This window comes from Zonotrichia albicollis, chromosome 3 (genome assembly GCF_047830755.1).
Source record: "Zonotrichia albicollis isolate bZonAlb1 chromosome 3, bZonAlb1.hap1, whole genome shotgun sequence".
NCBI lineage: Eukaryota > Metazoa > Chordata > Aves > Passeriformes > Passerellidae > Zonotrichia > Zonotrichia albicollis.
Window position 1 is genome coordinate 78,839,428 of NC_133821.1, and position 13,681 is coordinate 78,853,108.

General features: G+C 41.0%; 1 protein-coding gene across 1 annotated transcript in view; it reads left to right on the forward strand.

The window, feature by feature from the left end:
• Window positions 1-8,817: 8,817 nt before the first annotated feature.
• LAMA4 (laminin subunit alpha 4) overlaps window positions 8,818-13,681 on the forward strand; it is a 99,411-nt gene continuing 94,547 nt past the window's right edge. The window contains exon 1 of the mRNA XM_014265676.3: window positions 8,818-9,481. Within this exon, the coding sequence (XP_014121151.2) occupies window positions 9,281-9,481 (201 nt within the window). The 5' untranslated portion in view covers window positions 8,818-9,280. The remainder of the gene's footprint in view (window positions 9,482-13,681) is intronic.

Sequence of the window (13,681 nt, forward strand, 5' to 3'; positions counted from 1 at the left end):
TTAATTATGAAGAGCAATTTCTCAAAAAGATGTTGTCATCCCAGGCCAGGAGAATCACCTGAGCTCAGTGCAAACCTTAGAGAAACCCAAAGAAATACTTTAAAAGGTATCTAAACAGTCCAGTGTTTCTCAAAATGTCAGATATCTAGCTGTGAGACCTTCCCAGCAGGCCTAAACTTCCACTGCACAATTGAGGAGACATAAAAGGGCAGTTTCCCCCCAAAAAAATCATTTGTACCTTCATCAATGTATAGCAGATTTGCCTTAAAACTCACCACATCAGGTTTGTGATCACCCTGGTTCAAGTTAATAACTTTCTGCTACTTAGAAAAAGCCACCAAGTAAAGCATCTGATTTTTTGTGAAAGGCAAATGACTTTTCCTGTTACAGAGAACATCTGCCTAAGACACCAGAGGAGAATCAGCTGCCCCTGGTCATGCACACAGCCTGTGTACCTAAGGGCAGTTCCCTTGCAGCACTGATCTGCTTGGAGGTTTACACCAAGCCTGTCCACATGCATACGCATTCAGAGCTCCAACAGCTTAATAAAAGTGGACAAAGCAACATGGATTTCCTCACAGCTATGCAAGCAAGTGTCTAAAACTGAAGGGACTTGCTTAATCTTGGAGCTGCCTGACTGCATAGCTAATAGCTTGGCAATTAAGAAGCTACCAGGATTCATTTGTACATGTGGGTAAGCAACTAAATCAGCCAATTTTCAACATGCATGCACACTGCTCTGTCTGTTGGCTCCATCGTGGCTGGCCACTGTCATAGCAAAACATTCTGTGCCAGCTGAAAGATGCTGGTGTCTCCTAAACCCTTTTTCATTCTGCTTTACCAGAAAATGCAGCTTGGGTTTATGCAGATTTGTGTAATGGCACCAAGTGTGACCCACACATTTGAAAGAAACTTTCTGTGGTGCTGGGTCTCTCTCAAAACAGCCGACATCCCAAAGCTGCTGTTCTTTTTCCTCAGATCTGGACAGATCTGGGTAGCACTTACGCAATTCATTAGCCATCAGAACTTGCTATGGAGCCAGTGAGCAGCTGAAATGGTGTAGCTGTTGCTGTCAGCATTTCCTGGCAGTGGGACAGGGGACAGCTGCTCAGCCAGCTCTGCTGCTAACAGACAAGCTGGGGGAGCCGGTATTGTGCCTCCTGTCAAAGGGAATTGTTTTGCTATTCTATTGAATTTGTCACTTGGCCAGGGTGAAAATAACAATAAAATACAATAAAAAAGTTTTTTAAAAAATCTGGAAAACAGTGTTTACTGTACATGAAAATAACTTTCATCACCCTTGCTTTTAAGAGAAAATATTAAATTCCTGCAAAACAGTGTGAGAATTTTTTGGGGGTTTTATTGTAGGCCATAGTTTCAAACAAATACTTTCAGCTTATTATGCAAATTAAAACTGTTTTTGATTGCAGTGAAATCAGCAGTACAGTTATGTTCGCTTGTGTTTGAGACTTAAATGTCAAGGCCAAATGGGAAGTATAATAAACACAACCATTTAAAAAAAATCTAATTAACTGCCTTCATTCTTTGCCTTTCTCATGTAGAGAGCTTCTATTATTCTGATGCCATTGATTAAGCTCCTTCAGAAAAACTCAGAGAGCTCCAGCTGTCCATCATAATCGGTGAGCTCAGCTAATTGCATCATACTAGCCAGTGCCCTTCATCAGATAGTCAAGACTTTCATGAGCATTCATTTAGTGCCTGCAGACTTGACATTAACAAATTAAGCTGTTCAGGAGTACAGGTGGCAGACTGCAATCAAAATTTATTTCTCCTCCTTGCTTACTGGGCCGTTCAGGGGAAGTAATTTTAGCATCTAAAACCAATAATCTAAGACAAAGCACCTTCATAGGTCTCTCCATCTAAAAAAAAAAAAAAAGAACGAGAGAAACCAAGGATTTTAAAATATCCCCATCAGATTATATTGACAGGTAATAGGTGTGATACAAAAATTCAAGACATGTAAGTCTGAATCTGCCTTGCTGAACTGTTTGTGTTATAGAGAAACATTTCCTTTTCTCATCACAGTAGAAAAGTTTTTTACTGCATTTTAGGCTTGCTATGCAAGGCAACTAAAGCTGACTTTCAAGCACTGCTGGCACAGAGCAATTTTAAAATGGGTGCAATGCTTAAAAAGGGAACAACTGAGCAAAGAGAGCTGGCTGGTGTTGGGATGCCCTCCTATGGGACATGCTAGGTTGGAAAAGAATGTTCTTGCAATTCTGCTATCTCTCCGCTACATCTAGCATAAAGGGACATGTCAAGGGAAATTCAGAATTTTAAGGAGGCTTTAAACCCCACCAAACTTGCCAGAAAACAAGCTACACCAAGAGCTTTGCTGCCCTAGTTAAACTGTTCTTGATCTCAGTATTGCTTCAGCTCTCTGTTAGATCACATTTTTGTTGTCAGCTGCAGGCAACATATTCCTTTTTAGCCACCAGCATATCCATGGAGTAAAGAGGATAAACTTGAAGGGATCTGAGACAATTTCTTCTTTGTGCTGACCTAGGAGGATCCATGGGAAGTATTTTGGCAGTGATCCAGAATCTGTACTTTTATGTGACTTTATATCCAAGGCTAAGTTAAGCACTGTTGGATTTGGGAGAGTCGTTAGCCAGTTTTCCAGGATCTGGGCTCTTGGGTGTGGCTTTTTTTTCAGTTTTGAGAAGCTGTTTTATGGGCATTTCTACAGGGGTTGTAAAGTTCAGTGTGGATTTTTATGCAACAATTTTCTTCTGCCAGTGTTCCATTATTATGATCAAACAACCGATGAGGAAGGGTGGGGAAGCTTCCCAGGAGGGAGAATGAATTTCAAAAAAAAAGAAAAAAGCAGCCATATGCAGCTTGAATTAGACAAACAATTTGGGAGAGAAAGGGAAATGTCTAAAGACTCCAGACAGAGAGGAAAGAGGCCAGCTTAGGTCAAAGGATAATGCATGGGGAAATGCTGCACTGTGGAGGAGTGCACTGTGGCAGTTAATCAGAGTATGAGTACCACAAACAAGTTGAGAATATCTGCTGTAAGATTATATAAAGTAAGTTTTTTTTTTTTTCTTTAATCTTCTTTGGTCTTGTTGTTAGAGTAAACCCTTCCTGTCTTGCCTAGGAAGAGCAGCTAGCCCCTTGTGTCCAAGGTTTCAGAGAAGGAGACAAGATACAGTCAGCAGGAGGAACCGTTCAACTAAGGAACCTCAAAAAGGAACTGCTGTAGATTTGGGGACTCTCCAATAAATCCTCAGAGGCAGTAAGGGCACAAGTGACATTATGAAGAATTAAAAAGAAGTACCTTTCTGAAGACTCGGAGAAGATTTACAAGGAGAAGAGCAAAAGGAAAAAATATAAGAAAATCTGAGCCTGGGACAGGTCTTCACTTTAAGAGAAGGATTTATCTTATCAGGATCATTGTTAGTCACGGACACCTATTCTCTTCTGTGTGACTTAAAGTGTTGCTTTTACCTATAAAATCTGTCAACAACTCAAATAAACTACAAGCTATGCTAAAATGCCACCTCTTTCTCCATCAATGTATCTACTGATACTGATACTGATATTTATACTGATACTAAGCACCGTCATTATCTACAGGCAAAACTTGTCCTATTCCTCCTAATCAAATTCCCTCCAGACTCCATACAAACCTACAAGCATATTTGATAAAACTAGGAACAATTCCATTGTAAAAACATTTTTTTTTTAAATACTACTCTCACATAACATTTTGGTTTGTTCTACCAAAGGTGTCGCTTTACTGGCTATAACAGACTGAATTGATTTGTCTTGGCTAATTTTATCTTAACAGATAAGCAGACACACCCAGAACTTATATGAGAGACCATCTGGAAATATTAGGTTGTAGATGTGCAAGCCAAAATATCAGAGCAAAACCCTGGGTCAAGAAACTGAATGGAATATTACAACGGTTCTCTTGCCACTGCAAGATGGTGTGGGAATTGCAACAGGAAATGAAAGGATTCAACTGTTTATCCTCAAAAGACTGAAACATGGCTTCCTTCCCTGCAAATACCACCTTCATCTCAGCAGCCTCACCTCTTCTGGCTCACTTTTTAACATCTGAGTGTCTTTGCTATTTGTGCAATGCTACATATTATGGTGGTTTCTTTTCTCATGCACACTTCTACATTTAGTTAGGCTAGCAGCTCTTACTCACCTCTAAGCAATTTGCTAGAAAAGCTGTATCAGAAGTATACAGAATATTAGAATTCATAAGGAATTAAGTAGAGATTATCATTAATGGTAGCATAGCACATCTATAGTTCAGGCCATTCAACAGGAATAATGATATAGCAAGATTATCAGAAGGTTCAGAAAAGACTGTTAAAAAGTACCAGAAGTACTAAAAGACTTTCATATTGAAAAACTGTGAAAATATTATTATTACTTATTGGTTGACTCTAGGGAGGGGACACTTGATTGGGAAAACACTACTCTAAACCTGACTGATTTCTAGCAACCAGTGTAGGTTAGGTTTTCAAGTTATCCAGTATTAGATATGTTGTGGTTCATTCCTAATCTTGCAAGGTCCATACACTTCCCAAGGAGAAGGCTTTTAGCAAGAGAGAGAGAAAGCTCTTTCCCTGTTACACTCAAGATGGAAACCTTCAGACATCTTTCTTGGTAAATGGGGTTGTCTTTAATACTGTAGTACTAAGGAATTTAGTACTACATTTCCATCAGATTAGCAAGATTTTGGCATGTTTAACTGAAGATTTACAGTGGAGAAATTGGGCAGTGACAAGCATCATTGCACAGAAATACTATGAGGCTGGTTGTAAGCAACATGGAATGAGCCAGACCCCAGTGTTGCCAGTAACTAATTACATGAGGGATGAGAACTGTTGGCTTTAAAATGCCTTCGTGTGGGAAAATAATTAGCTGATGCCCTTAAATAGTATGGCAAAGAAACAAAGAACATGCTTACATCTCTCTGCAGGGGTACAACTTAGTCTGACAGTATGACATCCTTGAAAGCAACAGCATAAATTCTACCTTCCACCTGCCAACTGAGATTTCTTCTTGTATGACATAATCCAAAGCACATGAAATAAGTTTTAAAAAGTGATGTTTTGTTTGCATAAGTACAATTCTATTAGCATCTCTCTCTGGCACAAATTGTGACGGAGAAATTCTTGCTTGATGCCCCTTGATTGCCGCAGGTTTTTGACTGTAGATAATTCATTTGATGATACAAAGATATGCTGCCAACATCTTCTAACCTTTAGAAAGGTACTTTGAGCACTGGTTCTGAAATATTTTGGAGGGCAACATCAGTCAACAGTCAACATTTCCATTGGACCACCATGCAACATTCTCATATGCTCAACTGGTAACATTTGGCACTAGAGCTCAACAGGCTGCTTGCAGATGTCCCACTGGGAACTGACAAACCACCAGTGGCCCACACACAAAAGCTTGAGATTGGTTAATTTGGAGTATGTTATTTGTAATAAGCCTTCCGCTGGATTCTTCCTATTGTCTTTCACCAATTCCACTGTCTTTTGCAGCCAATCAAAACCAAATGTTGAAGATGGGGTAAAGAACTCCCATAAAAAGAACAGAGGATGATACAGTGAAAACAGAAGGAGAAACTCCTGTTTCTGCACCCTGCCATATTGAAGAAGTCCTGTTCCAAGTCTCAGGCTGCTTACACAGCCACATCATCTCAGCCAAAGATTAAGCTGGAAGTCTATCACAGCATAAATTTAGATTTAAAGGTTTATATTTCATAAGCACTCTATGCATATTTTTAATTTTTTTTCAATTTTTACACAAATCTGCACTTCTTTTAAGAGGAATACAGTCTTTTAAAGTATTTAAAATTAAATGCAGAAAACTGCTTTTTAAGCAGCTGGTTTTTAGCAAGGTATTCCAGTGTATAGTGATATTTAGGGGAATATGTAATATTTTCTGCTCAAAATACTTTGGTCATACTTTTTCTTGTATGGGACTAATATATTTGGGGAGACAGATCTTGTGAGCTGTGTTCTATTTTCTATATTTTTTTAGAATAAATTATTCATTACTTAATAATTCCACCATTTGAAGGTATCTGTATTTCTTTTGTTATATAGAATCACAACATGAAATTTTTCAAAATTTTAATGCTTTAGGCCAGTCTGGGATTTTAAAAAGATATTAAGCAGACATCTTCCTCCTTTTAGGATTTTGATCCTGAGAATAATTACAGCATTTCCTCTCTCAAACTGCTGTAAATTAGCTTGGTAAACTCTTCTACAGGGATACAAATATCTTTGTTCTGATTTTACATGAAGAAATACAACTTATAACAATATTTTTTTACTTGGTAACTTTTGCCCATTTCAAGAATATATTTTCTCTTTTCTCTAAATGTGTTTCAGGCATTTTGTATTATTATTAATCTACTAGGTGAGACACCTTCGTCATACTCTGAAGTTCATTTGATTACTTGCTACATATGTGCAAAAGACACCAGACTTTACTCAAAGAACTTGTAATCTTAGCATCCTTAATGACATTTCTGATGGTATTTCTTGCTCTGGTGAAGCAGATGAATACAGAGGCAGATGATGAGGAGTGTCCCTCAATGGAATGTGCAGGGTGCAGATGGTCAGTTGTCTGCACTGACAAAGGCCCAGGATGCTGCTTCCTCCTGACCAAGTGGCCTCTAGAAAACACCCTCAACAGTGCCACCCAAGTAAATTCCTACTCATAAGCTCTTGATTCATTCTTCCTCCACTCTTAGGCAGAGCTCCATCCATTCAATTTGCTCTCTCACATAAAATCAACCCTACCACCTCACCTTGCAGGCCTGTCTTTCATTAAATCCAAGTTCAGCCATGACAGCACGCCAGTCATGCAAGCTATCCCACCACATCTCTAACTGCACTGAAGTCATGGCCCTGTGAGTGTCACAGACCTCTAATTCCTTGTGTTTACTCCCCATGCTGTATGCCTTGGTGCACAGGCATTTCAGAGGGGTAATGGAGCATGCCAGTTTCTCAGGAGGAGAAGCACAGGAGATATACACACATTTCAAGTGGCTGGCCTTCTGGTTCTCAGTTTGAGAGGCAGCTGAGGAACATTTGCCACTGCTGTGGCTGGCCTGCTTATTCCCACCTGGATGAGATGCTGTGAGCACTGCTACTGGGCATCATTCCCCAGATCTTTCAGTTTAAAGCCTGTCTTATCAAGCTGGCCAGCCAAATGCCTGGGAGCAGACATAGAAGATTGGTTGGTGGTAGGTTTTTCAAAAAAACATCCAAAAAATTTTCTCACATATTTTATGGCAATTTGCTCCACAATTCACTGGGTAGTTAAAAATTTCCACTACCACCATGGGAATTGTGATTTTAACATTTACTTTCAAGATGTTTTGTTCTCTTTCTTAGCCCTGCTTTAATGTTATCTTTACTAATCGAGGTTGCCCCTGTGGAATAAGGCCTAATGGGATGGTCATGGAGTCCTTGCCTGAAGACTCCCTGGTCTTCTGTTTCCTGCTTCAGACCTGTTACAGGCCATTTCCAGGACTGCCATTACCAGAAAGAATTAGGGAAGTCCTGGCAGCCATGACATCTCATCCTTAGGCTCTGGGAAGACTGTGTGCTTGCCACCAGGTCAGGTTCAGCTAACGGAGAGATGCTCTATTCCTCTCAGAATGGAATAACCCTCAGCTACCATTTATATCTTTTATTTCCTGCTCCTAACCTTGGTCTTGAACCTCATACCCACATGTCACAGCATCTCCTTTTCTGCTGGGGGAGTGCTTTGCCCCACAAACTTGAGTGGCCTTGCCTGCTCAGCTGTGCCATTTCTGAATCAGGCAGAATTTCTTCACAGTGAACTGCCTTATGTCCCTCTTTACAGCATTTATGGGTCCAAAACTGTGTCTACAGGTGTATGGAAGTTAACAGAGCACCAAAGTCTTCATTTTAGCCTTAAATTTCTACTGGCTGCTTCTTTGGTTGATAATACCTTCAGCCAGAAAGGAAAGGATGAAGTGAGGGAAAAAGAAGAAATCCACTCTCAAAATGAAGCCTGGTAAGCCAATTTCTGCAAAGACTTAAGAAAGAATCCTGACTGGCCAATGGTGCTACTACTCCCTGCATTCAGGACCACTGATGGACAAGGTGCTGACCTCTTGGCTGGAGCAGTGCACATTAGCATAATTATACCCTGACTTCATCCCAAAACCTAGCAAGGGTTACTGTCTTGTCTTTTTGAGATCATAGCCACAACATGAAGTGAGCTGTGGGCAACATATTCAGCTCGCTTCCACATACACACTGCAAGCCTTGTTACCAGGGCCTCACAAAGCATCTCTTGAAAAAGGAATACAAGATGCTCTTTGTAAATAAAAGTTCATGAGTCTGAGGAATGAAGTCATTTTCCAAAATCGCAGTGAACGATATTCTTTTTCACGAGCCAGAGAGAAGCTGAGAACTGGGCTTGAGGGAAAGGAACTGAATGAAGCATGTTAGAGAAACCACTTAGCCCTATTAGCCCATGGCACAGCCAGGCTGTCTCCCTCCTCCTCTTCCTCCTCCTCCCACCCACAGCCTCCCCTCCCCCATGACATAAGGAATGGCTAGTCTAGCGGGTTTTTATTTAATAGATTTGGCACCTTTCTGCCTTCCGCTGAATAAACTGGAGATGTTAAAAAATAAACAGTCAGGAGAGTCAGTGATTTGTTTGGAGCAGTCCGAAGGAGTTGTGGGGGGTTGGCATGGAGAGTGAGGAAAGGGTGACCTCACTTTCTGAACAGTAAAGTTTGAGTGGGAGGGTCTCCACACGAAAGGTAAAAGAGGGAATGATGTGAACATGTGAAGGAAGCCAGAGCACTGAACGGAGCGTCAGTCTGTATCCTGACAGGGGGAGATAAGGTGGCTGGAGAGCTAGCGGTGCTTTCCTGGAATACAATCTCTGTTTGACACTCTCTGCTTAAGCACTGCCCATCTGTATGTTATTGTGCTGGAGCCTCTGGGGAAAAAGAGGAGCCACAGGCACGGAGAGAGAACGAGGGAGGCAGCAAAAGCGTTTTTCTTCCCTTCTTTTCCTTTTTTTTTCTTTTTTTTTTTCCTTTTTTTTTCCCCCTCTTTTAAATCGGGATCCGGCTAGACTGCCTTGAAGTGCCACATCTGGAAACTGAATGCTGAAAGAAAGTTAAAATAACTGAGGCACCACTAAGCCAAGGGGGGCTGATTGCAGAAGAGGGTAAACAATTACTGAGACGCTAGAAGACCACTGCTGGATGTAAGGGGAGGAAATGGCTTTGATCTCCGCCTGGCCCCTCATTTCTCCTGTATTTTTCTTTTTGAGATGCTTCTCCTCCAGCACAGCCTCGAGTGAGGGAAGCGTTTTTCAGTTTGACATTGAAGGTAGCTCAGCGGTCAGCACGCAAGAAGCCACTGTTATCAGAGGGCAGCAGCAGGCAGTAGCTACTGGAAGTTGGGTGCCTTTTGCTGAGGTACAGTAATTCCCTTCTCTCTCTCAGTGTCTGCAATTTTCTGTTTTCACCTGTCTGTGTCAAAGCTCCCATCTGGTAAACGTTAGCTTAATCATTTGAGCCTTAAAGCGATACAGGAGGATTTGGGGGTGAGGGGGGAGGTGGTCTGAGACGCTGCGTTTCAGGACTGCAGAGATACAGCTCAGACTTCCAAATGTACTCATGCCCTGCCTGCTGTGAGCAGACAGCTGCTGTACTTTGCAATGGAGCTGGCTTAGCATGTCTCTGACTTTCCTGCCAACATAACTAAACAGGCCTGTCCAAACAGAGCTATTTTACAAGAGTTAATTGTCACAACACTTTTCTGCTTGCCTTGTAATTCCTGCAATTGTAATTCACTGAAATTTCCTGAAAGAGTCTGTATTTTGATGGCAAACTGTCCTGTAGAAATTTGTGCTTTTGCCTCTGACTGCCATTCACCTCCAAAATCTGAAGTTTGTTTTCACAGTGAAAGCAGGGGATGATAAATCAAATGCATCTAGGAAACTGCCTGCAGAGAACACACCTGCAGAGATTTCAACTTCCAAAAGTTATGTGGTTGGGATTAGTGACAAATGAAATTAGAGAGATCTGAGAAGCAATTTGACAATGGAAAATTTTTCACTGTTATTTTGAGATTGATTTATACTCTTTATTTTAGCAACTCTGCATGGAGAATGGGCTACTCAAAAATACATCTTGAGGAAATAATAAATTACTCCAGCATACACAGGGGGGTGGGGTAAGGTTGGAAGTGGAACAGAGGACACAACACAGTAATATCTCATGCGTGGTAGATGCAGAGTAGGAGGCTAATTGAGTTCCATAAGGTCATGGGAAGGGAAAGCGTAGTTCTTCTAGCATAACTTCCAAAAATGAGGTGAGATTAGCACAGCTGTGTCACTGGGACAATATCAAGATTGCAATCTCCAATATCACACGGCTGATTTTCCACCTATCCTCCACTTGCCAGAATTAACAGCCGTGGAAATAAGTGCATAAAGCCTTCAGACAGGGTTGCTGCTGCAGGGCAGAGCAGAGCTCATTCTGCTGCTCCAAGCAGCTGGACAGCCTCAGGAAACGCCTGCCCAACCTGCCAGAGAGTCCTCATGAAACATGACCTGTGTGAGAAAACTGAAGGTTAAACCCTACTTTGCTCAGCATAAGGACTCTCAGGCCATCCCAGTTTTTGGACAGGCTTCATGGTGTGGGATGTACAGATTTTCTCCTCTGGCCTCTGATTAGCCCAGAGAAGCTGCATTGCCACCTGTTACTTGCAACATGGAAAGTCCCTCAATGAAATGCCTGACTTAAGAGCTGGATGGGTTTTGTAGCTGTTTTTCATGGGATAACGAGCATAAGCAATTGTTAGTCTTTCTTGTTATGATAGCATAGTATGGTTTTCCCAAAGACACATTTCACATTTTTTTCATGTACATCTATTAGATTTTATCTTGGGAAAGCACTGTGAAATATGTTGGATGCTTCCAGGGGAATGACATTTTAATTTCCTTCAACCATTTCAATCCTTTCTAAATTTTTGCTCAGGCCAACATAATAGACTCAATAACTGGTGCTTCCTCTGGTAGGTCACTTCAGCCCATGCAATGGCAGCACTTAGACTCTGGATCCCATGTTACCACTGGATGACTGTGCCTGGCATCATCATGCCAAGGCCTTTGGCTGCAGAACACTTTTGTTTCATGAGGAAGAAGCAGGGACTTCAGGACCCCTTGCTACCTGTATATTTCAGGCCTCACCTCCACAGAAATTTCCAAGGACACCAGGCCCAGTAGGATGCTTTTTTTGGGATAGGACAGATGCCTCTCTAACAGTGAGAACCCACTTACCCATTGATCCATGTGCGTGGTTGGTAACAGGATTTGAGGGATGGGCTTTAAGCCTGGAGGTTGATGTAGGGGCCAGACAATGCTGGTTTGGTAGTCTCTCATCCAAGGAAGGAACATTACTTTTGCTCCTCCAAGAGCTTCTCCCTCCCACAGCTGACCTTCCCTTCCTCAGCCTCAGGAACAGGGTTATCCCAGCAGGTTTGGATTTGAATTAGCCTCTTTGGAAGCACGAGTGCTTAACCCACAGCTCACAGTGAACCGCAGAGTAAACTCCCTTACACAGCGTGGTTTGATTCAGCTCCTTCGTCTAAATATTGACTCAGGCCTACAGCTCCCCCGAGCAGACAGAGGCTGTTAGTCATGTCAAATAGTGCCAAATTATACAAAGGGGGCAGTTTCATAGGGCAGAGTTACAAAGCCACAGATGGGGCTTCACTGTGGTCTGTGGTGACAGTCAGCTGCAACGTGGAATGCGCCAGTGGGAGTTTCCAAGATGTAACTGGTGGGATGCTCCTAAATCCCAGTAAGAGTTCGATATTATGAACCTATAGAAGAACAGGAGATCTCAATTAATGTAAATCCGTATTAGTGAATGTTTCTCAGCTTTCCAATCCTCTTCCTTTACCACTTGTGGCAACCTTAAACTGGAAGGAACTGGGAGAAGTGGTTTAAAAAATCAGAATTAAAGTTAATGAGGAGCTTTGCCTTTTTTGATTTTTGTCACCTGGGATTAGGATGAAAACCACTTAAGAGAAGAGAACTAGCTACATTCTTAATCCTGATATGGTGTATCCATGCACAGAGAGTACCATGGGTCTGAGTTGGACTTCAGGCAACATCAGCTACCTTGGTGCCCTCATTCTTAATCATTATGTGATCCAGAACACTAAATTAGGCACATAAATTGTTTCTAGATGTTTCAATCAGAATAATGGACTGTCTTCAGGTGCAAATCCAAAATCCCCATACATTAGTGGAGACAGCAGAATTTTTAAGCCTCTGATTTCTAGCAGTGTTCCCTGGAAATGTTCAGAGGAGTCTCTTCCTCTTTAAAAACTTTGTTGAATTCTGGCTTCAGGACAGCTTTATGAAGCAGCTAAAGTAGATGTTTAAATTAGCCAGACTAGATTCCACACAATGAAATATTGTGTTCCCTATATAAGGAACATTTTTGGTGACCACAGTGAAATAAGATATCTGCCTCTTATTTAAAAAAAAACCAAAAATTGCTTATAAATTGATTGAAATTATTCAGAAAAGTATCATGACAAGAAATAGGATATCTGCCTCCTATTTCAAAAGAAAACCCAAAAATTGCTTATAAATTGATTAAAATTATCCAGAAAAGTATCATGACAAGGATTACAGTGTTAGGAATTTGAAGATAGCTGAGAGATTCTGCACTCTAATTTGCCAACTTAGAGGGAGGTTAAGAAAAAAATTTGAATTTACTGTGTAAGTACATACACAAGAAAAAAATAGGCTTGTTGGTCTAATAAATTAAGGTATTGGTATATGCAACAATTGGAAACTGAAGATGACTATGTTGAAACTACAAGTTAAAAATTTTATTTTCAGAAGTGATTAAGCACAGGAGATTTTATTCAGTTGTGTTGGTTTGTCCATGAAGAGGTAGATCAATATGAAACGCACTCTTGAATACTCAGAGTACTTGTGAGCTATTTAGGAAAATTAAGTTCCTTGGCTCATAAAGATAATAAGGGCAGATGGGAAGACAGAGAGAAAAAGAGTGAGTGCAGAGCATTGGATTCAGCTCATCAGTGCAACCCAATAGCAGTTGGGTGGCACAAAGTCAGAGATTGGTTTTTCCAAACAAGGACAGATTAAGATATTTTATAAGGAAGATTTGTGAGAGATGGAAGCCAAGGACTTAAAACAGGCAGATATCAAATGAAAGCAGATAAGCAAGTGGCAAACATCAGAGCTGCTTCTTTTAGTGTTCCTCTCACTAGCTTGGACATAGCAGAAGGAAAGGGAATGGTGAAACACTTCCAGGTTTCGTGAGGCACAGCAGTAAAATTGAAAATCAGAAGTTGTGAGAACAGTTATGTCCCACTGTCAAACACATGCCTCTAAACTAAAAGGCAGGTCATACGTTACCATTTGGGTCTGAAGCCTGCTACTGTCAACATTTGTGTTTGAAAATTCCACTGATTTAATGGTTTTAATTATATAGGTGTGGATTTTGTTCCCCATTACAAAGAAAGTTCCTTACAGAGTCTAAGGTGAGAGTAAAACATGGTACAAGACTTCAAATACTAGAGAGTATCACAAATGGTTCTCTGTGATCCACATTCTGTTGTCACTCTTC